At 46.0% G+C, this 26685-nt stretch overlaps 1 protein-coding gene across 1 annotated transcript; it reads left to right on the forward strand.

Moving 5' to 3' along the window:
- Positions 1-555: 555 nt before the first annotated feature.
- On the forward strand, positions 556-26685 carry KCNA6 (potassium voltage-gated channel subfamily A member 6). The gene is made up of 4 exons (XM_058021947.1): positions 556-7000; positions 7309-7395; positions 8016-8121; positions 24244-26685. Exon 1 carries the CDS (start codon positions 556-558, stop codon positions 2110-2112), a length of 1557 nt encoding a protein of 518 aa, XP_057877930.1. The 3' UTR covers positions 2113-7000; positions 7309-7395; positions 8016-8121; positions 24244-26685.

The raw sequence follows: 26685 nt of genomic DNA on the forward strand, positions 1-26685 counted from the left end.
GGGGGCCTCCCCGCAAAAGCCGGCGCCCCTGGGCTGGGGCTGCCGCGTCCTCCGCGGCGGGGGGAGAGGTGGGGCGAGCATCCCCCGTTGGCGGGTGCGCGCATCCGTCTGTAGCTGAGCGTGTCGGCGCTGGCGCGGCGTGCGTGTCTGTGTCTGTCTGTCTCCGTGCGGGTGCCTGCCTGTGTCTGCGAGTGCCCTTCTCCCCGTGTGTGACACCGCGCCTGTGTGCTCGCACACGTCCCTCTCCCGCTCTCTCTCCCGCGTGCCTCTGTGTCTGTGTGTCCCTGTGTGTGCACGGGGAGCGCGGCGCGGAGCCGAGCGCGGCAGCAGCGGCAGCAGCAGCAGCAGCAGCAGCAGCAGCAGCGCGGTGCCCTGAGCCCCGCGGCCGGAGGAGGAGCCGCGCCGGGAGCCCCGCGGAGCCGCCGGGCGAGCGCGGCCGCACCGAAGCGCAACAGGCGGATGGCGGCGGGCGGCGGGCGCTGAAGGCGAGCGGGGCGAGGCGGAGGGGCAAGGAAGGGCAGGCGAGGAAGGGTGGCGCCGGGCAGAGCGGGCGGGATGCGGGCGGAGGAGCCGCTGGCGCTGGCGGCCCCGCGGGCGGGCGGAGAGGCGGAGGCGGAGGCGCCGGGCGAGGAGCGGAGCGGCGGCAGCTGCTGCAGCAGCGAGCGCCTGGTGATCAACATCTCGGGGCTGCGCTTCGAGACGCAGCTGCGGACCCTCTCCATCTTCCCCGACACGCTGCTGGGCGACCCCAGCCGCCGGGTGCGCTACTTCGACCCGCTCCGCAACGAGTACTTCTTCGACCGCAACCGGCCCAGCTTCGACGCCATCCTCTACTACTACCAGTCCGGGGGGCGGCTCCGCCGGCCCGTCCATGTGCCCCTCGACATCTTCCTGGAGGAGATCCGCTTCTACCAGCTGGGCCAGGAGGCTATCGAGACATTCCGGGAGGACGAGGGCTTCATCCCAGAGGAGGAGAAGCCCCTGCCGCAGCACCACTTCCAACGCCAGGTCTGGCTGCTCTTTGAGTACCCCGAGAGCTCCGGGCCAGCCCGGGCCATCGCCATCGTCTCCGTGCTGGTCATCCTCATTTCTATCGTCATCTTCTGCCTGGAGACCCTGCCCGAGTTCCGCCAGGAGCCCAAGGGACCCCAGCCTGGCTTCGGGGAGGCTGTGCCTCTCGGGGACGAGGCGCTGCTGCTGCCGCCGCTGCCACCGCCGAGCGGGACCCCCCCGCCCCTGCGCCCCGCCGCCGGCTCCGGCCCATTCTTCACAGACCCCTTCTTCCTCATCGAGACCCTGTGCATCATCTGGTTCTCCTTTGAGCTCCTCGTGCGCTTCTTCGCCTGCCCCAGCAAGCCCGAGTTCTCCCGCAACATCATGAACATCATCGACATCGTGGCCATCATCCCCTACTTCATCACCCTGGGCACCGAGCTGGCCCAGCAACAGCAGCAGAAGCAGCAGCCCGGGAGCAGCAGCAACAATGGGGGCCAGCAGCAAGCCATGTCCCTGGCCATCCTCAGAGTCATCCGCCTGGTCAGAGTCTTCAGGATCTTCAAGCTCTCCAGGCATTCCAAGGGGCTGCAGATCTTAGGGAAGACTCTCCAGGCCAGCATGAGGGAGCTGGGCCTCCTCATCTTCTTCCTCTTCATCGGGGTGATCCTCTTCTCCAGTGCTGTCTACTTTGCAGAGACTGATGACCCTGACTCACTGTTCACCAGCATCCCTGATGCTTTCTGGTGGGCAGTGGTGTCCATGACCACCGTGGGCTATGGGGACATGTATCCCATGACCATTGGTGGCAAGATTGTGGGCTCCTTGTGTGCCATCGCTGGTGTGCTCACCATTGCCCTCCCTGTCCCTGTCATTGTGTCCAACTTCAACTACTTCTACCACCGAGAGACTGACCATGAGGAGCAGTGCCAGTACACCCACGTCACCTGTGGCCAGCAACAGTCGCCCTTCTCTGAGCCCAAGAAAGGGGACAGTAATCAGTCCCTCAGCAAATCTGAATTCCTGGAAGCAGAAGACCTGGAGTCCATGAAATATTCCAACTTCATTGCTCCCAATAACCAGGGATATAAAGAGAAGAAAATGCTGACAGAGGTGTGATGGGTTTTGTTGTCCTGGGTCCAGACACAGAGCTGCAAGCTGCTGTTACAGTTGTCTTCCTACAAGCAGCTGGATCTATTCAGCATTTACATGCCAGACTGTGAATTGTGATACCGTAAACAGAATGATTGTGATAATGGGCTCTTCTGGCCTGATTTGCTGTTTCTCATTACTGTGTGCAGCCAGAAATGTTCTTGCTTTATTCTGTGGAGTGCTAGCTGTCATCCCCACTCCCTTATGCATTTCTTTCTCTGCTTTTGATGACTGCTTTAATCCAACATTTGCTCCGAGACCAAGTCTTGTAACTCCACTAGCAGAGAAGTCCTTGCCACTACATCAGTAGAGTAAACAGTTAAAGGGGCTACAAACATCTGGCTCGAGCCGTGCTCTCAGTCCCTGTGCCAGCGCGGTGCCCTTGGCTGTGGAATCAGTCACGCCTGCCATGCCATTGCCTTTGAATAATGGAAACGCTGCAGCCAGGATCACAGGGAGCTCTGCAGCTCTAGGGGAAAGCCAGCAAGCAGATGCCTGCCTTCTTTGCAACCCTTGGCATGCTAAAAGATCCTCCTGGTTTGTGTTTCAAAAAAAAAAAAAAAAAAAAAAAAAAAAAAAGAAGAAAAAAGGTGCATAAATTTAAAAGCTCTTTGCTACTTGTGACCATACATCATGTATCAAAAACAGGCTTAAAGCAGTCAACAGGCTTGGTGAAGATTCTCTGTGTTTTGAGCTTATCTCAGCCTTATTTATGCCAGTGCCCTGATGTTAATTGGCTTTTATAGTACCAACTTAATCTTCATAGTGGTAAGTGCCTTCTGATACAAGGCATGTTTGAGTAAATTCATTTGTTATCTGCAGAGTTCATCTTCACACAATAGCATTTAATGAGATGTGCTTTGTGCTTCAGATACCCAGCTCTGTATTCGGGCATGTGAGAGCAGTTGACTCCTCTGCTTTTTTTAATTGAGCATTTGTGTAGCTGAGGGAAGTTTGCATGTTGGTGTTTTGTTGATGTGGCAGGAAAATGCCAACCACAGAGAGCTCTGCACCTGTGCTGTGTGAGGATCGTGCTGGTTTTGCAAGTAACAGGCATAAAATGCTCCAGGGTGAGTGTGTCAACATTTGAAACTGAGACTGGCATGGATACAAAATTCCCTAAACTTGTCTCCAGGCCCTTTAAATGAGGGGATAAACAGCGAGCCCTGAAGAGAGGCCCTTGCTGTATTGCTGGCCTAGCCAGTTCCTGGTGTTTCATGGATAGGAGCGACAGCAGTGTTTTTGTAATTGGTTTTGTGAGAGCAGTTTGTGTCAGCCATGCAAAATATGCGTAGCTTGGCCTGCAGTGCCGAGTTTGCCAAGGGACCAGAGATTTCTATCTTCAAATACACATTTTACTTCCCAGATAATTTCATTAGTTTCAGTCAGATTGGCCTTACACCTAACTTTAAAAATGTTTCAAGCTCTGCCAGCAGGTGAGAAAGGGAAATGTATGCTTTCAGATTCCACTAGCAGAGTTTCCTGCAAGGAAAAATCCTTCTTGTTTGAATTCTAAATGTTTATTCTACATTCACATGTCTGCATGTGTATGAAAGCAAAGGCAGCCATTAATGCCTTGCATCACACTGTATGAAATGCATATTGGAATGTACTACATATTGCATGGCACACGTGTAATACATAAACCAGACATAATGCCAAAGTGCAAAAACACAGAGAATAGATTTTGTATATATATTGTGCTTTTCAGCCATAAGACTAAGAATGCTAAAGGCATATCATAGAATCATAGAATTACCTGGGTTGGAAGGGACCTTAAAGGTCATCTCTTTCCAAAGAGGGACACCTTCCACTAGACCGGGTTGCTCAGAGCCCTATTCTTTAATATAGTAAAAACTGGCTACAGAACTGGTTGTGAGGTGGGATCTGTTTGCATCTTCATTACTCTCCCTGTTCTCAGTTTTCATGAGATATGGCTCCATGCCTAGAGTGCTTTTATTGTAGCCTCTCTCCATCCTGGCCCTGCTCATATGGTAGAAGTTGTTTGTGTAAATCCTAACTACTCCATTTCTCCAGAGTGCTGTTGCCTTCTCAAACTCAAATGTTTTTAGTGTGCAGGGATATCCCTTGGGGTCAGCACACAACCATTATATTAAAACCTCTGCTCTCTCTCTCTCTTGCTGAAATTAGTAGGGAATTGCCACTTCTCTTCAGCTGGGAGACACACATTTGATGTGTGGACATTCTCAGTTCAGTTGAAGAAAGAACAGAGATAATTTCTCCCAGGCTAGCCTAGGAATCGTAGAGGAAAGAATTAAAACAATTATTGTCTCTCTTTCTGTAACCATTGTTTATAGTTATGGTTTTCCACAGTGTGCTATTCATAGTGCACCAATAGTGTGAGATGTTTCTACTTTAAAACCAATCACGTATCACCTTAACAAATCACATAATAAAAAACCCTGCTACTTTCATTAAAAATAACCTTCTAATCCACCTGAAAACTAAAATCTTTCTTTCCATCCCTAACTCAACAACATCAGATGTGGTGAGGATTCATAGCTCAGAGGGGTTTGCCTGAATAAAGCCTAATTTCTCTTTGCTTCATGGGACTGAGGCAAAGGTTTGTGAAGGTCTGAGCCTTGGGGACCATTCTGCATCCCTTGACGCCTGTAATCAGCTGGTGGGTAAATTGTCCTGGTGAATAATTGGGACTGAGGGGCATGGTAGCATCTCTGTTGATTTTGTGTAAAAGTTGTCCGGTTCTTAGTGTGTCTTAGTCTTGGTGGTGTTCTTAGTTGTGTTTTGGGGTCAACTTAATGAAATCTTTACTGTGAGGCCAAGAGAGGGATGGTTCTTCAAATTTTGTATTACTAGAAACTAGCAAAAGAAGCTGCTATTTAAGAGGGATGTTTTGAGGCTGCTGCCCTCTCCCAGCAGAATGCCCATGTTTGGGGATATTTTATGCCTGAGTCTATCAGCTGATAAAAGTTCCCCCAAAGTAAGATATAAAAAACTCAGGTTGAACACAAGTTCAGGAGGAGTCATGAGACACACTGAGCCTACGTCAGAAAATTCCTGTGCTCGTTTCTCCCCCTGGGCCTGGCCCCTTTGGCCCTGCCAGGCAGGAGCCCTCCGTGCCCAGAACAGGTTGTTCTCCTGACCAGCATGACAGACAGCTGGACATGGAGACTCTAGCAAGAAAAAAAGATCACTGGTAGCACAATCCCAGCGTGTCTTACACAGATCCTCTTGGAAAGAGGTGTTCTGCCCTTGGGTGGGATCCAGCAGTGAGTTTCCAGGTGGAATCCAGAAGTGAGTTTCTAGTGGGTATTGGATTCTCCCACCCACAGATTGCACCCAAGGTGTGAAGGAATTTTGTGGTGATCAAGGCAGCTTTGTGCAGTTTTTGTGAGCCACATTTGTCAGTTCTGAAAAGAAAAGGGCACATGAAAATGTCTAAAGCAGGAGTGGTGTTTGCTCCCTGTGTTTTCTTTAAGAGAAATACAGACCACCAACAGAAACATGGAAACTGTAACCTTGGGACTCATTTAGGACATATAAATCCTTCTCAAAGCACCTCCTGAAAAGCAGTGAAGTCCCAGAGTCATCAGTAATGCTATATGTTACAGAACTTGTAGAATCTGACCTCTTTTAAGGAGCCTTCAGATTTTTTTTTTCACATGACTGAAATGACACAGTGGCACCCGTTGACTTTACCAGAGGTCTCGTGCCACCGATCACAGAGATGCTTTAAAAAACCTTACCTGAAGTTCTCAGCCCTTAGCACTCTCCCTGGCTGCTCAAAATGCAAATCTGTTTCCTTCTGAAGGTAGAGCACATCCCTGTGAAGCCAAGTAGGCACCTTCAGGGACTTGTTTCCATAACAACCTCCCGGACTGTTTCTCTCCGTGCTGTGATTGTGGCTACAAGCGAAAGCACTGAATTTTGTATTCAGATATCAGCACCTTATCTTTACAGATGTTCTCTTTGCCTACTGGAGCTGATCCCATCACCTCATATCATGTACAGCTGCCCTGTCCAACTTCAGGTGGGCAGTTTCCAGTTTCTTTTGAAAGCAGAGTGCAAACCTAGAGATGCGAAGAGATTTTATTTGTCCGTCCTTACAGAGAGCTGGAGAGTGTGTGAAGGACAATCCGAGCACTCAGCCAGGGAGCTGAGGGGCAACTGGTCTGATGTAGAGTCATCTGGGCGCCTGGTGACAAGGAATACAGGCTAAAGCATTACATTAAAGATCCAGAAATTCCTCTTGCAACAATCTCACTAGGAAATAGTTTTGCAGCGGAAGAGACTATTGCTCCTTCCAGATCCCCTGGCTGGTTTGTGACAGTTGGTTCCCCTGATCATTTTCCTACAGGATGTTTTTCACCAAAGGAGGACAGGGCAGAAATCATCTCCTTGGAGGTGGGGAAGGAAGGAAGGAAGGAAAGGAAGAATTTTACTGAGGACACAAATTTTTTTATCCACACAAAGGTCTGGAAGCATGAAAGGCATGAAGACTGGTTCTGTGGTGTTTTACTGTTGGACTCCAGCTCTTATCTCCAAGATGAAATTCCTGTTCTGCTCCTTATTGGAAAACATTGGAATTCAGGATTTTTGAGTAAGCTTGGGCCTTTTGATCCAGCATTCATGGATAAAAATTCACTGCTACAGCAGCTGTGGGGCTGAAGGTGACTGAGCTTGGTCTTCTCTCCTGGGTACTCTCATTCAGAGATCCCTATGGGATAAAGAAGAGTGACTGTAAAGAAAATTCAGGGCAGCAAGAGACAGGCTAAGGACTGAAGTGTCTTCCACACAGTGATGGAAAGAGCAGCATCAACCCTAAAAGCAAAGGAACAAACAGCTCCAGCATCTGCTGCTATTGCAGAAATAGGTAAGGTTTCTTTCTGTTCTGGGAAATTAACGACCAAGAATTCCTTGAAATTAATGAGGAAGGATTTCCTAATTAAGATTTGCAGCCTAAAGGGAGAATCTAGTTCTAGGTGAAGAAAGAAAGATAATTATAAACTACAGAAATGTAGTATGAGCCAGATCCTCACCATCTGCTGATTCAAGCTGGCAAAACTCCTTTTAGTACAACTGCCTTGGATTATATTGGGCTCCAACTTTAATCTTCTGCATCAAATCAAAGCACATGTACTGTTTGTTAAACTGCTTATTTTTGTTTGTTCTTTTCTTGAGGTCCTGTTTACATCAGGGAAAGATCTGCAGATCACAGCAGGAGTCAACCACAGCTTTCCCAAAAGCTCCCACCTGACTCGAGTCCAAGTAAGTCCTACCAAACTCAGAAGAGCTAAGTTAAACTTAACTTTTAAATTTATATTGACAGAAATTAAAAGCAGCAGCATTTTATGCATTTTTTTCCTCACTGCTGGAAAGATGTGGACAGATTGATGGGGAATTGGAAGATACTGCCCTCCATGGCAGCCCTATGAGCACCAGATATCTTTGTTGGTGCTGCTGTAACCAAGAGCACAGCCTTGAGCCCTTCATTGTTGCTCTTTGAAGCTTGCACTAGAGGCAGATCCCTTCTGAAGAGATTTGCAGCCATGTTATCAGCAGGTTCGCAGGAGAATGCCTGAATTGCAGGCACCTGCTTTAGGCATAAGGAGGGGAGCAGGTGTTGGCAGGATGAAAAGACTTAATCCCCTGATGAAAGGAACCAGGGGATGCGGTGTGTCCTTAGCTGCCACCAAAGACAGTGCCTGAGGAAAGTGCCTGCCACTTTCAAGGAGCTCTTCTTGTTCAGGCTAGGGTTCTACAAGACCCTGCCCAGGGAGATAAATCCAGAAAAATATTTTTGGGGAAAGCAGACAGGGACTGTGCTCATTAACAGTGCGGCATATGCTGTTAGTACATGTTAATTCCATATGCTTTTCCCTTTTTAGGTGGATTTTCCCTTGCTCCAGGGAAGTCTATCTGGGGCTTGTTGGCTGGCACAAGGAGTTTGAATGTCACAACATGGCTTTACATTTTGGGAAACTCATAGCTGAGGTCAGTGTGAGTTGTACTGTCCTACAACATTCAATGATGAACACTCACCACTGGACATATTGAGGTTGTCTGTGCCAATTAGTAAGAGGGGGCCCAAGAAATAATTGAGCTTTGCTGCATTAAACTTCTTCTTAGTGAAAGGAAAGAAAGAATTTGCAGGAGGGAAAGTGCTCATCCATGTCTGTGGTCACCATAAATACTGAAGCTGTGTTGACTACTCATCGGAGATGAGAATTAGGGGAAACTTTTGTCTTCACACAAAGAAAATTCAGCAAGTGCTTCTTTGGCTTCATTTTCACTAAATTAATATAAATATATTTATTCAGTGGTATAAAATTTTGGAACACCCTTAGTCCAAAAGTGACATAAGTCACAAATTTATCTATTTAATTATCACATCTAACCATTGACTGTTTAACAAAATGAGGGCCCTCGATTCTGCTTTCTACCCAAGGTTAGATAAACGTTTCCATAGGATTGTGGATGGTATGACTCCTGATTTCAATGAGTGTGAGAGAAGAATCAGACTCAAAGAAGAGGGCTGTAAGTGCACATGACTAGGCTGAATCTCTTTAGGGTGCTGTAGGTGCACATTGGTCCATTCACCTAAAAGGTTGTATACGATTTTACATCAACAAAAGGTCTAGCTTTTAGAGTACGTATTGGTTTATTCTCTTACATTCTCTGGAGGGAAATTAAATGGTATTTTACAAGAAAATGGGAACATTACCATCCCTTCTTGCTGCTCCTTGATGCATCTGTTGTTTTCAATTAGCTTGATGGCATCCATTTTCAGAAAGCAGATGCTGCCCTCTTTTACACTGGTGCAATTCTGGAATAACTCCACTGACGTCAGTGAAGTGACTCCAAATTTATCCCCAGCAAAAGCAGAATTGGACCACAGTCTCTTTGTCTGCCTCTTTGCTCTGGAGCTCTGGGGAAGGTGTGCCACTGCCACAACATAAGGTGCCTGTCTGCTGTGCTGTGCTTGGCATTTTTGTGTCCCTGACACCCCCACTCATGTGCCTGGCTGGAGCAGGAGCCAGGCTGGCCTGGGGCATGCATGGCCACCAAATTCCTGGTGCTGAATGTAGCACTTTCTGGCTCTGGATTCCAGACCACTCTCCATCTTAGCTTCCTCTTACCTGAATATGTTTCCCAAGGAGACAGAGCTTTTTAAGATGAAGAAATGTAGTTGCAATCCTTAAGTAATAGAAAAACAGAAGGGTGGCAGAGGTAGATGTGGAGACAAGCTCTGCGCCTCCTACATTTTTGCTGATAGGGCTATGTGAAAATCATTGCAGTCCTGGTAGGTTGGCTTTACATCTGCTGGTTTCAAAGTCTCCATTTACAGGGAGTACTAGGTTGGAAAAAACAGGACTTACCTGCTCTAACTCTTCTGATGTCAGTCCTGCCTTCCCTGAAACTGGACAGAAAGCTTGGTGTAAAATCACCAGTCTGCTGTAAGGGAAATACCACTGGAGATGGGACAGATGAGGGTGAGTAAAAGGAATAGTTGTGGAATCATGGAATGGCCAGGGTTAGAAGGGATCTTAAAGACCATCTCATTCCATGCCCCTGCCATGGGCGGGGACACCTTGATTGCTCAGAGCCCTCTCCAGTCTGGTCTTGAATATCTCCAGGGATGGGGCAGCTACAGTTGCTCGGGGAAATCTGTTCCAAGGGCCTCACCACCCGCACAGGGAACAATTTCTTCCAAATATCCAATCTAAACCTGCTCTCTGTCAGTGTGAAGCCATTGCCCCTTGTCCTGTCACTCCAGGCCTTGTCCAGAGTCTCTCTCCATCTTCCCTGTGGGCTCCCTTCAGGCACTGCAAGGCCACAATGAGATCAACCCAAAGCCTTCTCTTCTCCAGGCTGCACAATCCCAATGCTTTCCAGCCTTTCCTCCCAGCAGAGCTGCTCCATCCCTCTGATCCCCTTGGTATCCCTGCTCTGGCCTGGCTCCAGCAGCTCCCTGTCCTTCCACTCAACCAGAGTGCCAGTGTCACTAACTGAGTGGCTCAGTTAAAAAAAAAATCGAGGTGCAAGTCTTGAGAAGTCTCAGGACAAGAATGTTCAGTAACACCTGGAAAATGTTAGTTCTGCAAGGCCTCATCTGGAATGCTGTGTGCATTGTTGGTGACCTAAATTTGGTCAGGCAGGGTGCACAATGGAACAGCAAGAATGACCAGGTGGATAGAATGTGCTTTGCTAGTGGAAGCTGGAAGAGCTCGACTTTTCTAGGCCAGCAAAAGACTGACAAGACCTCTAGTTAGGAAAGTATTGGGGGAAAAATATGAGAAATTGTAAGATCTTCACACATTTCTTGTGCCTCCAGATCAGTTGCCATATTGCACATTTACGTACAAAACACCAAATCCTGATGATTTTACTACTAAATACTTGGGTTTTGTGGGTAGGAGAAGAAGTGTGAGTCTTGGTGAGAGAGGAGCTGTGAGTCTTGGGAGGTTTTTACCTCTGTGGGACTGAGGAGAGAGAAGGAAGTCCTAGGAGTGGGGTAGAATGGCACAGAGGATACCATATCCCTCCAGGAGTGGAGGATTCACACCCTTTAAAAAACCCCACCAAATTTGGTTCACTGTTCTTCCCCTCAACCTGGAATGGCTGCTCACCTTGTCCAGTCCTTTCTCCCTATCCCGAGGTCTCCAGCTCTTTGCTGACCTTCCTTCTTCCTGGAATCCATGATCATTCCTCACTCCCATGAGCTTCCTGGTATCCTTGGAATGGTGCATTGCATCCAATGTTGAGGAATGCCTTGAACCAGCTCTGCTGCAGCTCATTTTATCTAATGCATCATTATTATTATGCGTCATTTATCTAATGCATCATTTTATTATGCATCTAATGTTGAGGAAAGCCTTGAACCAGCTCTTCTGCAGCTCAGTTAGATTATCTGATTTGAGTAACCTGCCCTGGTGGAAGGTGTTCCTGCCCCTCTGGCAGGAGTATTGGAATGAGGGGATCTTTAAGGTCCTTTCCAACCCAAATCAGTCTGTGATTCTGTGGTTTGTCACAGAAATAAGCAGTGATGTCTTCAACAACTGCAGCTCACAGAATCATTGAGGTTGGAAAATACCTCCAAGATCATCAAGTGTAGCCTTCAGTGGAATATCACAATGCCCAGAAAACCATATCATGAAGTGCTATGTCCACTCATTCTTTGAATAGTTTCAGGGCTGGTGACTCCAGCACTTCCTTGGGTGGTCTGCTCTAATGATTAACTGCTCTTTCAGTAAAATTTTTTTCCTAATCCAGTCCTGTCCCTTGTTCCCCTGGAGAAGAGGCTGACCCCCACCTGGCCACAGCCTCCTGTCAGGGAGCTGTGGCAAGCAGTGTTGTTGGGTAGGAGGTCAGAGCAGTTGATCCCAATGGCCACTCTGGCCTGAAGAGATGAGCAGAATAATTTCCTATTGCACACACTGTTCTGACACAGAACAAAATTTCACATTTCCACTCTAACCTCTCTCACCTCTCTCAAATCACAGAATTCACAGAATTCACAGGATTCACAGAATAACTAGGCTGGAAGAGACTTTAAATATCATCAAGTCCAACCCATGCCCTGACATCTCAAGTAAGCCGTGGAGCTGAGTGCACATCCAGTCTTTTTTTTAAACTCATCCAGTGATGGTGACTCCACCACCTCCCTGGGCAGGCCATTCCAGAACTTCATGACTCTTTCAGTGAAAAACTTTTTCCTAATATCCAACCTGTATTTCCCTTGGCACAGCCTAAGACTGTGTCCTCTGGTTCCATCAGTTGCTGCCTGGAGAAAGAGACCAACCCCACCTAACTGCAGCCACCTTTCAAGTCGCTGTAGAGAGTGATAAGGTCACCATTGAGTCTCCTTTTCTCCAGGATAAACACCCCCAGCTCCCTCAGTCGTTCCTCACAGGGCTTGTGTTCCAAGCCCCTCACCACTCTCATTGCCCTCTTCTGGACACACTCAAGGGTCTCAACATCCTTTCTAAACTGAGGGGCCCAGAATTGTTTCCCCTTGTGGAGGTGAAGATCCTCTTAAGCTCAGGAGGCAGACAAAATATTGACTGAAGTGGGAGCTTCATCCATTCAGCCAGTTCTGTGCCACAGAAGTGCTAGGAAGGAGCTGTCCTTAGATTTTGTCCTTGAGCTTTCCTGCTTGTTGATGCTCTTTGTTCACTTCAGTGAGGAAACCATTGTCTTGTGATTTCCATCTTTATTTTGGCCAACGAGGTCTGCTCTTTAGCTTTTTTCCTGTGAGTAGTAAGATGCTGAAGGGCCTGGATGAGAAGCCACACACGGGGCCGCTGAGGGCACTTGATCTGTTCAGCTGGAGAAGAGCAGACTGAGGCCAGAGCTCACAGCAGCTCTGCAGCTTCCTCACAAGGGGAAGAGGATGGGGAAGGCCCTGATCTCTGCTCTGTGTGACCAGGACCCAGGGAACAGCTGGAGGGAAGGGTTAGGTTGTTTAGGAAATTTTCTTCCCCCAGAGGGTGGTGGGGCACTGAACAGGCTCCTTAGGGAATGGTCATGGTCCCAAGGCTGCCAGAGCTCCAGGCACAGGATGGGATTGTTGGGGTGTCCTGGGGAACAGGAACTGGAGTTTGACTTGATGATCCTTGTAGATCTCTTCCAGTTCAGGCTGTTCTATGATTCTGTGATTCAATGAGGAAAAAAATAAAAGCCAGGCAATGGAAAGGTTATGAATATCCATGCACGTCTCAAAAGCCTGTGAATGTGGACACCACTTGTGCTCTATCTGTGGCATTGGCAGGATGGTGCACACAAATCTGGTGGCCCTTTAGATGTCTTAAGAACCCATCCCAAGCATTGGGCATCATTTGAGTCATGGCAACAAGCCACATTAGAAAGGAGCTGTAAGAAATACAGAGTAAGCCAAGGAGTTTGATTTGAACCATGAACACAGTCGTGCATTTGTTTCTGATCTGTTTACTCACACAATTATGGAATAGCCCAAGCTGGAAGGAACCCTTTGCAGTGTATAGTTCTCAGGCTATGAATTATTCTCATATTTTAGTGTGTCAGAAATAGCACTGTCTGGCACATTCCTTTGAGAATTGTAGACTATGGCCTTTCATGCTCATGACAAAGCAATTGATCTTTGTAACCTGTCCTTGGAAGTGACTTTGAGAAATGTTTTGGAGCGTATTCACTGCCGCATTAGTCTGGTATTTAATGACCTAGTCTTCAGCAGTGGACTGCAAACATTTCTCTTGGATGTATTTTCAAAAGGTGCCCCTTCCTCAAAATCAGCAATATTTGTGGGAGAAGTTTCATTTCAGTTTGTTTTGGTACCCTTTACAAAAGGCATGTTTGGAAAATTTTGTAATGTACACAATCTCTTTCTTAATATCATAAATATTTTTTGCCTTTTTTTTAATAAAATGCATGTAAACAAGGTAAAACACAAAATTTGGCCCTGTTTGGGTTTTTGTTTGGTTGGGTTTTGTTTGTTTGTTTTGGTTTTAGGATTTTTCATTGTTTGTTTAGGGGGTTTTGTTTGTTTTTTTCTAACTTTGATCTGGAATGAAATACATAACATGCATTTGGGGTTTATGTTGTTTTATTTTTTCTTTTGGAAGGGAGGGGATATTCTCGGTTTAGGGGAGTTTATTTTTAATAAACTCTTTTTTTAAGCAGCGTAGTGGTAGGCGTTGGTTGTTCCTGTTCATTACCAGCGTGGCTCCAGTGTCAGCTCCAATCAATTCCTTGAATTGATATTCAAATGCTCCAGAAGAGATGGAATGACAGCCCAAAGCTCATTGGTAATTACAGCATGTACTCCCAGTGACAGAAGGGATGTTCCAGTGCTTTGGCTATGGCTGAGCTGAGCTAGTTGATCTTTTCTGCAGCTGCAACACCTGCCCAATTGAGAAAGTATTTTTGATGACACCAAACTGCTTTTCCAGTGCTATTGGACTTGTTAGATCATGTAATTCTGAATTGTGAGCTCCTCCTGTTCCCACTCAGCTGGTCAGCTTTTACAATCTTTTTACTCCTAGATTATGTGATAAGGAAAAAAAATTTAAAAACTACAAAAAGCTTATTATTGAAATTTTCTGGGTGAATTGAGAATGGAAGGAAAAGGTGCTATCTGCAGAGGACTGTGGCTGCTCCCTTACTTTTTTCTTGGCTTTTTAAAAACCAAACCTGTGCAGATTTGTGAGCTGCCACTAACAATTAGCTAAGGGGATTTCAGAGGAGATGAGTTGGGAGTTCCTTGCACAGTAACCACTAATCAGCATCCCCATAGAAAATGTCTGAATACATATTGATCAAGCCAGCTGCAGCTGAGAGGGGTTCTGGAGGCTGATGCAGCTTTCCTCCCCATCCTCCTTCCTCAGTCATGAAAACTGTGTAGAAATAACACCCACTAATACTTATGGTCCTGGCATTTCTGCTTGTTGTAATTTCACAAAAAGGTTGTGTGGGTTTTTTGACAGTTAAGAGACCGCTTAGGAAGGAAGGTGATTTAACTATTGGGCTTGGAGTCAAGGGGACAGTCCCCAGTTCTGTCACATGTCCTTTGGATGTCCCTCACCTTTCAGTGCCTCAGAAATAAGATGGGACAGTATAAAGCCATTGGTTTCCTTCTTTTCCCTAAACCTTTTGGACGCGGAGATGTTTCTGAGTATTCCTCATCTCCTTCCTGACACCTGGATGATGTCAGGCACAGCTGGGGACCTCTCCCCCCTCAGGACACAGTGTTGTGCTGCTGTCACAACAGCAGTGACAAACAGATGGGCAGTGAGGATGAAAAAAAATGGAAAGGAAAATGTTTGTCCTTGTGCATGGGACTCATGGAATACCCAAATGCTGACAAGTCCTGCTGTCACCTGGCTCTTTGTTGGGCTTGGCTGATCTGATCCCTGTTTTCCAGGCTCAGGCACAAAACACTCAGAGCAGGCCCCTCATTTTGACTCTCCCTTCCCTTGCAGGCTGCCTGATAATTAAAAGTGTGTAAAAATATTTCTGTCTGACAAAGCCCAGAGCTGACTTAACTGCAAGGTAAATTGAAAGCTGCTGGAATGCTTGCTCCATGGAGATAAGAGGCTGACATCACTTTTCACAGCTAGTTCAGAAGAAGGGAATTGAAACAAGTTATTCTCTTCTACCCCCTGAGTTCCCCTCAGGGACCAAGGTGTTAGAACAGCAGAAGAAAAATATGCTGGAGGTGGAAGGAGTTCACTATCTCTTTCAGAGATTTGTGTCAACTCTCCAAGCATGAAGGACTGGCACTGAGCAGTCAAATCTGCATTTTGAATCTGGCAAGATTGGGGTTTTTTTGCAGATATTCATTGGCATTGTTAGGAACTAATCCTCCTAAACAATTTGGTAGATTTTTTTTCCTTTATGGTATTTCAGAGGGATATGAGGATATGTAGAATAGCAATTACAGCTCTTCATGGTTTATATTTAGTCATATATTAGTGATTCAGAAACAAGCATATGTAAAAAGGCCCAGATGAATCCTTTTGCAAATTCCTTCCTGTCCTACAGCACATTTAGGTGTTGGAGACTTACAAGGAATGCATGAATCTTACAAAAACCTTATGTTTTTGGAGAGGGAGTCATGCCATGTCCTTGTGTCCACCATGATGCATGAAGAATTTTTTTTGATGGCTGAAATGTTTTAACAGCCCTGCTGATACAGAGACTTAATTTCAGGAAAATGGAGCCAAATTCTCAGCTGGTGTTCATAACTCAGCACATTTTTCTTCTGATGCCAACTAGGCAGCATGGTACAGGATGCTTTAGAAGCCTTTTTTATCATTTAGGGTTTTTTGGGGTCTATTTACTGTATCACTGGGACGCAATACCTGTTTAGCTTGAAAATTCAATGTTTTGAAGTCTAACTAAAATTCCCATTTGAATGTTTTTTGAGTTCTGACTGTCAGATGTGCCACAGCACCATGCCCATCTGTGGACAGACTGATGCTCACAGGCACATTCTGGGTCAGGATGATCTGGGACGGATCTAACATTTCATTTTTCCCATACCTCAATTCCTCTGACTCTGGAAGAAAAATAACATGTTTCTCCTCAGCCTGCAGATGGGTGTTTATCAGTGGTAAAGTTCTAGGTACATTCATTTCTCTTCAGATAATGCAAATGGCCATTTTTTTTTTCCTGCAGGGAATCACAAGTAGATGGTGCGAGACAGGCCTGGGAAATTAGAATCATAGAATTACAGAATGGCTTGGGTTGGAAGGGACCTCAAAGATGATCTCTTTCCTGCCATGGCTGGAGACACCTTCCACTAGACCAGGATATTCAGAGCCCCATCCAGGCTGGCCTTGGACACTTCCAGGGATGGGGATTGAACCTAGATGTGCAGCTGGGGCAGCTGCTTACTCTGAGATCTTCAAGGAGCTTCTCTGGTCTGTTCCTGATTTCACATGATTGTAACTTCTGTAAAGGGTATTGTTTTCACAGCTGCAAACAGGATAAATGGGATGTTGGCCCTCTTTACTTGCTTCAGTAATGCTGCTGCCATTGATAATTTTATTTTAGGGAGAAATTGTTCCCTGTGAGGGTGGTGAGGCCCTGGCACAGGTTGTCCAGAGAAGCTGTGGCTGCCCCATCCCTGGCAGTGTCCAAGGCCAGGCTGGATGGGGCTCTGAGCAACCTGGGATAGTGGAAGGTGTCCCTGCCCATAGCAGGGTTTGGAATCAAATTATCTTTAGGATCCCTTCCAATTCAGGCCATTCTGTGATTCTCTGACTATTTCCCTGTGCCCCTACATCCCTTTCCATGCTTTCTGTCAATAACTGGAAACCTCACTGTATCTTCAGGTGACTATAGTGGGAGTATAAATACTTAACTAAGCAGCCAGACACTTGGGAGATACCATAAATTCACACTTCCAGGACTTTGATAGAAGGTGGCATTTAAAAAATGCCTAAACACAACATGGCCATTGTGAATTTTTTTAGTGACTTTAGTGAAACAGAATTGGAGCAATAGCAAGTACATTTGAAAATCCTGCCTCTTGCTCCAAGCAGTAGGTCAGGAGTGATCCTGCCCAGCCCTGTGTGGCACATCTGCAGAGCAGTGTCCAGTCCTGGGCTCCTCAGCACAGCAGGGACAGGGAGCTCCTGGAGTGGGGCCAGTGGAGGCTGCAGAGATGATTCAGGGCCTGGAGCATCTCTGGCAGGGAAAGGCTGAGGGAGCTGGGGCTGTCCAGCCTGGAGAGGAGCCCCAGCTGAGAGGGGCCCTCAGCCCTGGGTGTCCCTGTGTGCAGGGAGGGCTCCGAGCAGGGCCCAGGCTCTGCTCCAGGGCCCAGCAATGGCACCAGAGGAACGGGCAGGGACTGAGGCCAGGAGGTTCCACCTGGGCAGGAGGCAGAACTTCTGTCCTGGGCAGACTGAGTCTCCTACACAGAGGACATGAACCTGCTGCTTGTATTCTCATTGCTGGCTTTGATCACAGAGGAACCCTGGAGACCTTTGGGAGGAGGGCAGAGATAAGGCGTGGAGATAACTATGGCCACAGCCACAATCATGGCAGGAATTTCCTTGATCCTAAGCCCCTTTCCCACATTTCTCAGCAACAGCTGCCATCCTGGCCTCCCAGGGCTGGGCTGGCAGCACAACCATGGCTGTTTTGCTGTCCCCAGCAGGCTGTTGTCCTTAGCAATGCTGTCTTTGCCTGTGCTGCAGAGGAATGTTCCAGACCTTGTTGCTCAGTATATAAAGTTGGGGAAGAAGAAGGAAGAGAAAGGTATGTTCAGGGTTTGTTTTAGTAGAATTTTGTGTGTTGGTTCCCTTGGGATATTTCAAAAAGGCATTTAAAACAGCAGTGAAGAGAAGAGAGATGAGAATTTAACAAGGGCTAGCAATGAGGTTAAAGCTGATAAGGAAGGTTGGATTCAACTTGAGTAGAAGTCTGGTTGCTTCATCTTCTCAGCCACTTTAAGCTGAAAATGTTGACCTTTGTGGTCCTTTCCAAAAAAATTTAATAAGGGCAAGCATATCTTGTTGAATTTTAATTTAAAGTCATAAACTCTGCAGTTGTCCCAAAATATTGCTCTTGAAGGGATACTTTGTGAGCCAAGGGAAACATCTAAGCCCTGTGTCATAGGCTTCTCTGCACAGACGAGAAGACTTTGAAATCTGCACAGCCCAAATTTTAATGTCTGTGGTTTGGCTGCATCTTTGACCCATAAATGGGAAAGGACTGGGAAACTGTGTGGGTGCTGTACCAGTTGAACAGGAGCTCATGTGCCAGGTGTGTCAGTGCTTGTGAAGGTGTGGACATCAGTGCTGGAAAGCTGTAGGTTCCCCAAAATGCAAGTTTTTGCAGTTATCTGAAGTAAAATGCAAATGGTGGTGTGGTAAATAGCAAGATTGCAAAGTGAATTTGGTTTTGTACAGTACTTTGAAGTGTGTTGGAAGCAATAGCTGGTCATAGAATCAGAGAGTAATTGAGGTTGGGAAAGACCCCCAAGATCATCAAGTCCAGCTGTCTGATCCCCACCTTGTCCCCAGACCATGGCACTGAGTGCCCCACTCACCCTGGACACCTCAGGGATGGCGACTCCACCCCTTGCCTGGGCAGCCCCTTACAATGGCTGACTGCCCCTTCCATGAAGAAATTCTTTCTGATGTCCAACCTGAACCTCTCCTGGCACAGTTTGAGGCCATTTCCTCTTATCCTGTCCCTTGTTCCCTGGGAGCAGAGCCTGATCCCCCCCAGCTGTCCCCTCCTGTCAGGGAGTTGTGCAGAGCCAGAAGGGCCCCTCTGAGCCTCCTTTTCTCCAGGCTGAGCCCCCCCCAGCTCCCTCATGTGCTCATCACAGGACTGGCTCTCCAGACCCTTCCTTGTTATTAATTAATCTCAGGGTTTACTGAATACAGTTTCTCAGCAGCAAAAAAATGTAGTTTTTTTGGAAGGTTGGTGTGTAGCTTCCAATGGAGCCTTTTCTGCGGGGAAGATCACTGATGTTTATTCCAGCAAAATGCCCACAGAAAGAGAGGTGATCTTTCTGGGCAAAGACATAGGAGATTCTGTGGCATTCTACTGAATTCCGAAAAGCCTGAAAATTCAAAGGAGATTTGAATTGCAGTGGGGGAAAGTCTGACTTGACTGTTGCTGTCAGGAAGCGGCCTCGAGAGCCCGGGAGGAGTTTGTGGAGTGTAGCAGCGCCCTCCTGTGGGCCACGGAGGTATGAGACAAGGGCCGCCCGCACGGGTGCCCGGTGGGTGCTCCCTCACTCCCCACCAGCAGGATACGGGACAGAATGGCAAGGGTAAAGCTGGAAAACCCCTGGGCTGGGATAACGGCAGTTTTCTAGGGAAAGGAAGAGCAGTGCACACAAGCAAGGCAAGGAATTAATTCCCTGCTTGCCATGGGTAGGCACATGCTTGGCCATCCCCAGGAGAGCAGGAGCCATCCCACCTAAGAGTGACATGCGAAGACAAATGCCATCACCCTGAACATCCATCCCTTTCCATCTTCTTCCCCCACGTTATGCACTGATAATGATGATGCCATAAGGTCTGGAATGTCACTTGTGGTCACCTGTCCCAGCTGTGTCTCCTGGCACACACCCTCAGCCCCCTTGCCAGTAGGAAAACCAGTTGGGTCTGTGTCACACAACCAAAACCATCCCTGTATTATTAACCCCAGTACAAACACGAAATATAGCCCCTGGGAAGGAAATTAACTGTACCCTATCCAAAACCAGCCCAGCCACAAAGGCTCCACTCGCATGAGCAGCACTGTCTGCCTCAGGATTAATCAATTTCCTTTTATGTAGAAAAAAATCAAGATTTTCTGTGTTTTTTGTCTTCAGAGTTAGCTTTGAAGGAGCTGCTTTGGTAGCAGCTGAGGACAAGCACTTAGGCTTGGGTCGGATTTAGGGAATGGATGTGGGACTTGCCACATGGTGCATTTTCTGGAACAAGTCAGTGCAGTCTTTGCACAATGTCATTAAACCCAACAATGTCCTTTTAATGTCAGAATTAAACACAACATGTTCTGGAAAGTTGGGATTCCTCAAGGGAGCCCCAGATGGTTCCCGGGGAGAGAAGTGTGAGCTGCATATGGCCAGCACTGTGTGGGGTTAAATTGGGGGTTTAATTTGAGGAAAGATGGTGCAGTGTTGGGAATTTCCTTTGAATATTTGAATTTAATATTTTGATTCGTTCAGTCAAGCTAAAACAAGCAATCTCACATGAGGCTGGGCTGGATCTTTCCACTTAGTTATGCCAGATTGTTTGATGTGTGCTTTGCAACAGAGAAACACTGTAAGGAGTTCATCCCCTCTTTAGGAACAGAGCTGCTTACTTTACAATCCTGCTGCTCTTTTCTGCTTCTCTGCTTTAAGATGGGCACTATAAATATATTGGATCTGGTCTGTTTAATCACCTCTCCCTTATCTCTGCACAGTGGGATAGCCTGGCTGCCACAGGGGCCTGTCCTAATGAAAGTGAGTAAAATTTGCTTCAGTGGAGTTACATCCACTTTAAGTAACTTTCCCCACATTTTTCCCATACCCAGGGACATTCAACTCCTGAAATTATTCTCAGTTAACTCATTAGAAGTTGCTTCTGTCTGTAGATCTTCTTACTTGCTGAATGTACAGTCTGAATGGGATTGCATATCTCACCACTGAGGGGGATTCCAAGACCTTGCATGGTAACAGGAGCCAGCAGTTTGGTTTTAAACATGAGTGCTATTCCATGTTTTCAATTCATAAATGTAGAAGGTGTCTGAAATGGATTTGGTTTTAAACATGTGTGCTATTCCATGTGTTCAATTCATAAATGTAGAAGGTGTCTGAAATGGGTTTGAAAAGTTGCCCAGGTGAGTTTAGATCCCATTCCAGAGCATAGTTCAATTTTTCACATCTGGTCTCAGAAAACTTCACTGAGAAGTGGTGAGGTATTTATTATGAATTGAGGCATCAGTATCAGGCTCTCAAAATTAAGGACAATAAAGGATAGAGAAATGGGTGCCCAAAATTAATCCCCTGCAACCCTCTACACATAAATGAAGGTGCACCTTGTAAAAAAGGTCCGCCTTGTAAAAAATAACAGCAGTTTAGCAGGGTTTTTTTGCTGTACAAGACCTGCATTCTGCTTTCTGAAACTCAGCCCCTTTAGACTTCAAGCTGAGCATCCAATGCCATTCACCACATGGGAAATTCTTTGTTTAGTTTTGTACTTTAAATGGTATTTAAAAGTAACTAAGCAATAACTGAGTAATGACTAAGTCATAGGAAGGAGTACTTTAGTATTTTGTTTCTCTTATGCTTCACATTTCCCTTTATGTCCATTCCTTTTAGGTGCTTTGTTACTTTTGTATTTATAGAGTTATAGAGATAGAAAAATCTTCTTTGTTCCACCTGCCATTCTTCTGGCCCGGTCAAAACCTTTCCTGTTGCTTTCTCTGTGTGAGTGAAAGTAATCATTATTTTGATGGTGCTTTCCAACACTGTCATAAATTTGGACATAGGATGATTTCATGCCAGTCTCTGCTGTGCTGTGCTGGCTAAACCCTGGTTTAGTGGACAGATTTAGAATGTGAGGTTTGCTGGCCGCAACTGGTTGGGTTTTTCCCAACATTTGCTATGCTGAACAATTGTTCTACTGTAACTGAATAAAACAGCTCAGTTATACTTTCTAAGCTGTTTGCAGAAATCTTGTTAAGGCTGCAGTGTTTGATCTCTGCAGATGCTTTGTTTCTAGAACACTCAATGAAAGGTTTAGACTTTGGCTTTTCAATTTACAGATAATTCAAGAAAATTTTTCATACTAAACTCAAAAACCTGTTTATAAAATTCATTACCTTTTTATTTACTGGGACTATGGTTCTTTTGCACAACCCTTGCTTTGAACAGGAGGTAACATTACACACTTTAAATATGCAGCACTTCCAGTTCAAAAGAAGTCATGTTTGCTGCCAGAGAGTTTTCCCAAATGAATTTACAAACCACAAAGGAGCAGGAATCATCTCCCTGCAGGTCAGAAACAAGCTGTAAGAGAGTATATTTTACAATTTCTAAGCATTTTTCGATTTTTAATATGCACAATGGATAAAAGGAGATCCTGGACATCAAATATTGACTAGAGTCTCATCCTCTCCTCCTTCCCAGTGGAACATCTCTACTACCTTTGGGGAAGATCCATGTCATTCATGTAAGTGTAAAACTAGAACAAGAATCAGACCAATCCACCACTGTGATTGCTCACACTGCTGGGAAATCCAGGCATTTGGCAGAGGTTCATGCAGCTGCTGCAGGCATATCTTTCTGCCTCTGGATTGTCTGATCGGGTCTCTGCTTTACCAAACTCCAAACAATCACTGGGATTCAATTATTGCTGCTCTGAATCTCTTGAAAACTGTGAGCTGGCTTCAACATCTCAATTTTTTGATCCTCTGCAGTCCCTGGAGTGAAAACTCTCTTCTCCAACATATAAATCCACAGGAAAAAAAAATTGACATGAAAGAAAACTCGCTGAGGGAATTTTGCTTTGAAGATCAGCACATATTTAGCCTGGAAAGCAGAGATTGCTCACAATTGTGGTGAACTCAAAGCAAGCAAGTTGTGCATTTTGTTGGTAGACCTGGCTTCTCTTTGTCTTAGAAAACCTTTTGAAGAACTACTGACAAGTCTTGTTCACTTTGTAGGCTTCTCCCATCTCTGATGTTTCTCCCACTTCTTTCTCCTCCTTTGGGCTTTGGCAATGTGACAAACAACCTTCTGGCCCAGAGCTTTCTCACTGCCACACTTTTTACAGCCTGTTCTTTTTCTTTTTCTGGCTACTTGAGTCATTGCCAAGCAGTAGCAAGAGCTGTGGGAGCTCAGGATGGGAAAGTGTATGGTTTTCATCATGGAATAAGTTGCTTTCAAACCTCTGCACTGAGTAGGAAAGGGAATTATGCTGGAAAATGCTGTGTAAAAACATAAATGGTGCAAACTCCTTGCAGTGCAAGGTTGAGCTGCTCAGCATTTTGTCAGGCACAAGCTGAACTTCTTTAAGCTCTTTACTAGCCCTGCTCACACAATTAAGTCTGGACCTCAGAGTTTTGTTTAGCACTCAGGAGTCCTGAAATGGTGAATTTAAGATCATATCTTATCCATGTAGCTGTGGTGGGTTAACCCTGGCTGGATGCCAGGAGCCCCCCAAAGGCACTCTGTCACTCTCCATCCAGCAGAGAGAAAATATCATCACAGACTCCTCTCACTCTTCCTCTAGTCCAGTAGGAGGTCCCTCCCATGGAAGTGAGTCCTACAGGAACTTCCATGCATGAGCCTTTCCCATGGGCTGCAGTTCTTCATGATCTGCTCCAGTGTGGATCCCTTCCACAGGGTGCAGTCCTTCATTTATTCCAGCCATTTTTTCTTTCTCCTTTTGTTGTGGAAGACTGCTGATACTTTTAATAACTTATTAATAGCCTTTTGGGTTTTATGAGTCACCAGTAAAGATGCAGCTGGAATGGACTGCACAAAAGTGTGACAATGGAGAAGTCTCTAAAGGAAGAAGAGTTCTTGCAGACCCAACTTTTTTTTTGTCCTGCTGTCTCATAAATTGTTTCAGATCTAGTTTTAAAAAAATAAAGTTAAAATTTTAAATTCCCTTATCTACTTTGATAGACTTTCCTGCCCCTAGCACAAAGGGAGGGACTATAAGGCAAATTGTCATTACAGATCTATCTTAAAAGGACCTAAAATTAGATGCCATGAAAATGGCTCTAGGAATTCCCAAAGTCCCAGTTACAGTAAGAATCAGACCTTGTGCCTCTGTCCTTGAAGAGCACAGCACTGCAATGCATCCTAACAAATTCTGCAACCTTCTAATAAATATATTTCATCTCATGCAAGAAGACAAGTGTGTAATTTCCAGGAGCTGCAAGGAAAAATTTGCCCTAAAGCCAATCCCAGTAGGCATCAAGGTAAGCAAAGAATTGTAGCACTTTCCATTTTAGCCAGCTGCAGTTGACAACAGATTTCAAATTCATCCCCTTCAAACATTCTCAGGAAGAAATAAACCCTTATGTTGTTGTGGCTTTACTGTGATCCATGTAAAATAACACCTTTTTCTTGTGCATTTTTTTTAACACAACACCTTTTTTATTTTTCCTTGCTAGGCTGGATTCTGTATGCTGCAAGGCCTGTCATGTCAGGACGCTGCAAAAGAGGTTGTTGCATCTTCTTCCTGTAAAGTTGGTGGAGTTTCTCTCTACGCAGGGGGTATAACCTTTCTGGCCAGGAAACTGTTTTCCTTGCTCTGTGGTTTTCTTGCTGCTGCTGCTGCTGCTTTTAAAGGGGTCAACACTCTTAGTTCCAGGAAACTGAAACTCAATGTGAGCAGGGACTGGAGGACGGAAGCAGAGAGAATCCCCTACAAGATTCCAATACATCTTATTTCTGGGAAAACTAAATAAAGCGGGATTCAACTGCCAGTGGCTAAATAGCAGCAATTTATGAGCTGTTCCTCAAAAGCCCCAGACAAGCACCGAGTCCTGTGGGAAGCTGGAGATTGACACAGGACACCTCCAGAAGAGACTGCTCTTGAAACTTCCTTTAAGCCTTTTTTTCAAGTGGAGCATCGAGACCTGGCAATTGCATACGGTCAGCCCTTAAAAGAGCAAAGAGCTCTCTCTAAGAAAACCAAATGAGTGGCTGAAGTCTGTCCATTTGTCTGCCTTTTTGGGCTTGGATTACTGTGCTTTTCAAAGCTGTGCTTTCATAACTTGGATAAAAAAGTAGATGTTTCATATAGCTCTACAAGTAGTAATCATCCTATTCATGCAAAATATCTGCTGCCTGAGGGATGGGCCCAAACCAGAGGTGTTTTTCATTTACCTACAAAGCATCTGGCTTTAGCATCTGTAGTCAGTTTTTGTGAACCTGTGAGTCCACTGCCTGCTCTAATGGAGTTAGTGACTTATTTTCAGTGGTTGTAGAGAGTTTCACTGAAATAGCACTGTTTGTAGTCCATTGTCTGACTTAGGAGATACAATAGCCAGAAAATTCTGCAATTGTAATATAACTGTACGTGGCATTCCCAGAAAATGCTCTGAAGTCTTCTCCCGTTGCACCATGGTGATAAAAACCTCTGCTGCTTTTCAAGCTCCATGAAACCATGCTGTGCCATGCTGAAAGTGATAGAAAACCCAATTACCTCTGAAAAGTTAAGGGCAGAGAGGGCTGCACTGGCCTGGAATTCCCTCCTGTTGGAAGCAGCAAAGGTCAACCGTGCAGCCAAATTTCCATGACCACGTGTGGATCCAGCTTGTTTGTGTTGCCAGCTCTCTGCACAGAGGAGTGGGAGGTGGGGTAGGAAGAATTGATTCTGGAAGGGGAAAGCCTGAGGGGAAGAGTAAAGTTAAATGTGACAGCTGGGATTCCAGAAGGCAGTTTGATGGATGCTGGGCATCCAGCTTCTCTAGAACGCTTTATCAGTAACACCCTCTGTATCTCCCTGAGTGACTTTTAGCCTGTCTGGCACTTTTCAGCATCAGTGTGTGAGGGAAAAGAGATGGGAGGCAGCTCTCTCTGATTTGGCAGCTCTGGGACTTCAGTATATCTTTGTGCTGCTGGCTGAGGGTCTGGATCTCTGAGGAGCTTCCTGACTACCTGTGGCTCCCACAGGCTTGTAGGACTGGACTTAGAGAAACTCTGAGCTGCCAGATGGATTCTGCTCCTGGTGCAGCTCTTCTGAGTAGTCCTGGGTGTGGAAGTGAGCCTGCAGTCCTTGGGAGGCAAAATGCATTCCACAATCCCAAGGGACCTGCTCTCTCAGTGCAGGCCAGCTGTGGGAACCCTGCAAGTTCCTTTATCCTGATCTGTGTGTCAAGGCCATGTGGCTCACCATGAGTGACCAGGGCTGCCATGGACCCTTCTTGCAAGAGCAGCTGTCATCAGAGTCAGCATAGGTTCAGGTTATCTTTGGAAAAGTGTGAATATCCTGGGGAAATCCATGGGGCAGAAACCTTGGGCCATACTGTGTGCCCGCCATCAGTAGGCATGATATTGACAGGCAGGCTTTCCTTTTGGTGTGAAACCTTGCTCTGATGCATCATTCTAAGGAAAACAGCTGGAATTTGCAGGCCAGGTCATGTGGTGAGATAAGTAATTTCAGCTCCCTTACTGGACCTGATTTATACAGGCCAGGTCAAATATTTCTGAGAAATTGTTGATGGTGGGGGCTTTTTTGTTTGTTTCACTGAAAACTCGAACCCTTTCAAATAAAAAACAAATGAGGTATAGGGAATTTTTAGCTGGACTGGCTTCAGGATGTTTGCTGCATTCAGGCTTTGAGAACACAAATTCTCTGCAGACTACCCCACACACAGTGGGAAACGAGGTTATTGGGCTTGGAAGTGCACCAGGGAGATGGGACTTGAGTGAGCTTTGAACAGCAGTCATTGTCATTAGTGGTGGTGCCATAATATGTGCTTGACTCAAATCCAGCATTGCAAGGTGAGAACCTGGTGAAACCTAGTACCGTGATATTTGTTGTTGTTCCTGCTGGTGTGATCCACTGTTGAATAGGTTAGACATTAATAAAATCAGTATTTTTTAAA

This window comes from Melospiza georgiana, chromosome 4, assembly GCF_028018845.1.
Source record: "Melospiza georgiana isolate bMelGeo1 chromosome 4, bMelGeo1.pri, whole genome shotgun sequence".
In the NCBI taxonomy this organism is placed as follows: domain Eukaryota; kingdom Metazoa; phylum Chordata; class Aves; order Passeriformes; family Passerellidae; genus Melospiza; species Melospiza georgiana.

Bases quoted from the DNA above. Each gene is read 5' to 3' on its own strand.
- KCNA6 (XM_058021947.1), top strand. From the start codon at position 556: ATGCGGGCGGAGGAGCCGCTGGCGCTGGCGGCCCCGCGGGCGGGCGGA.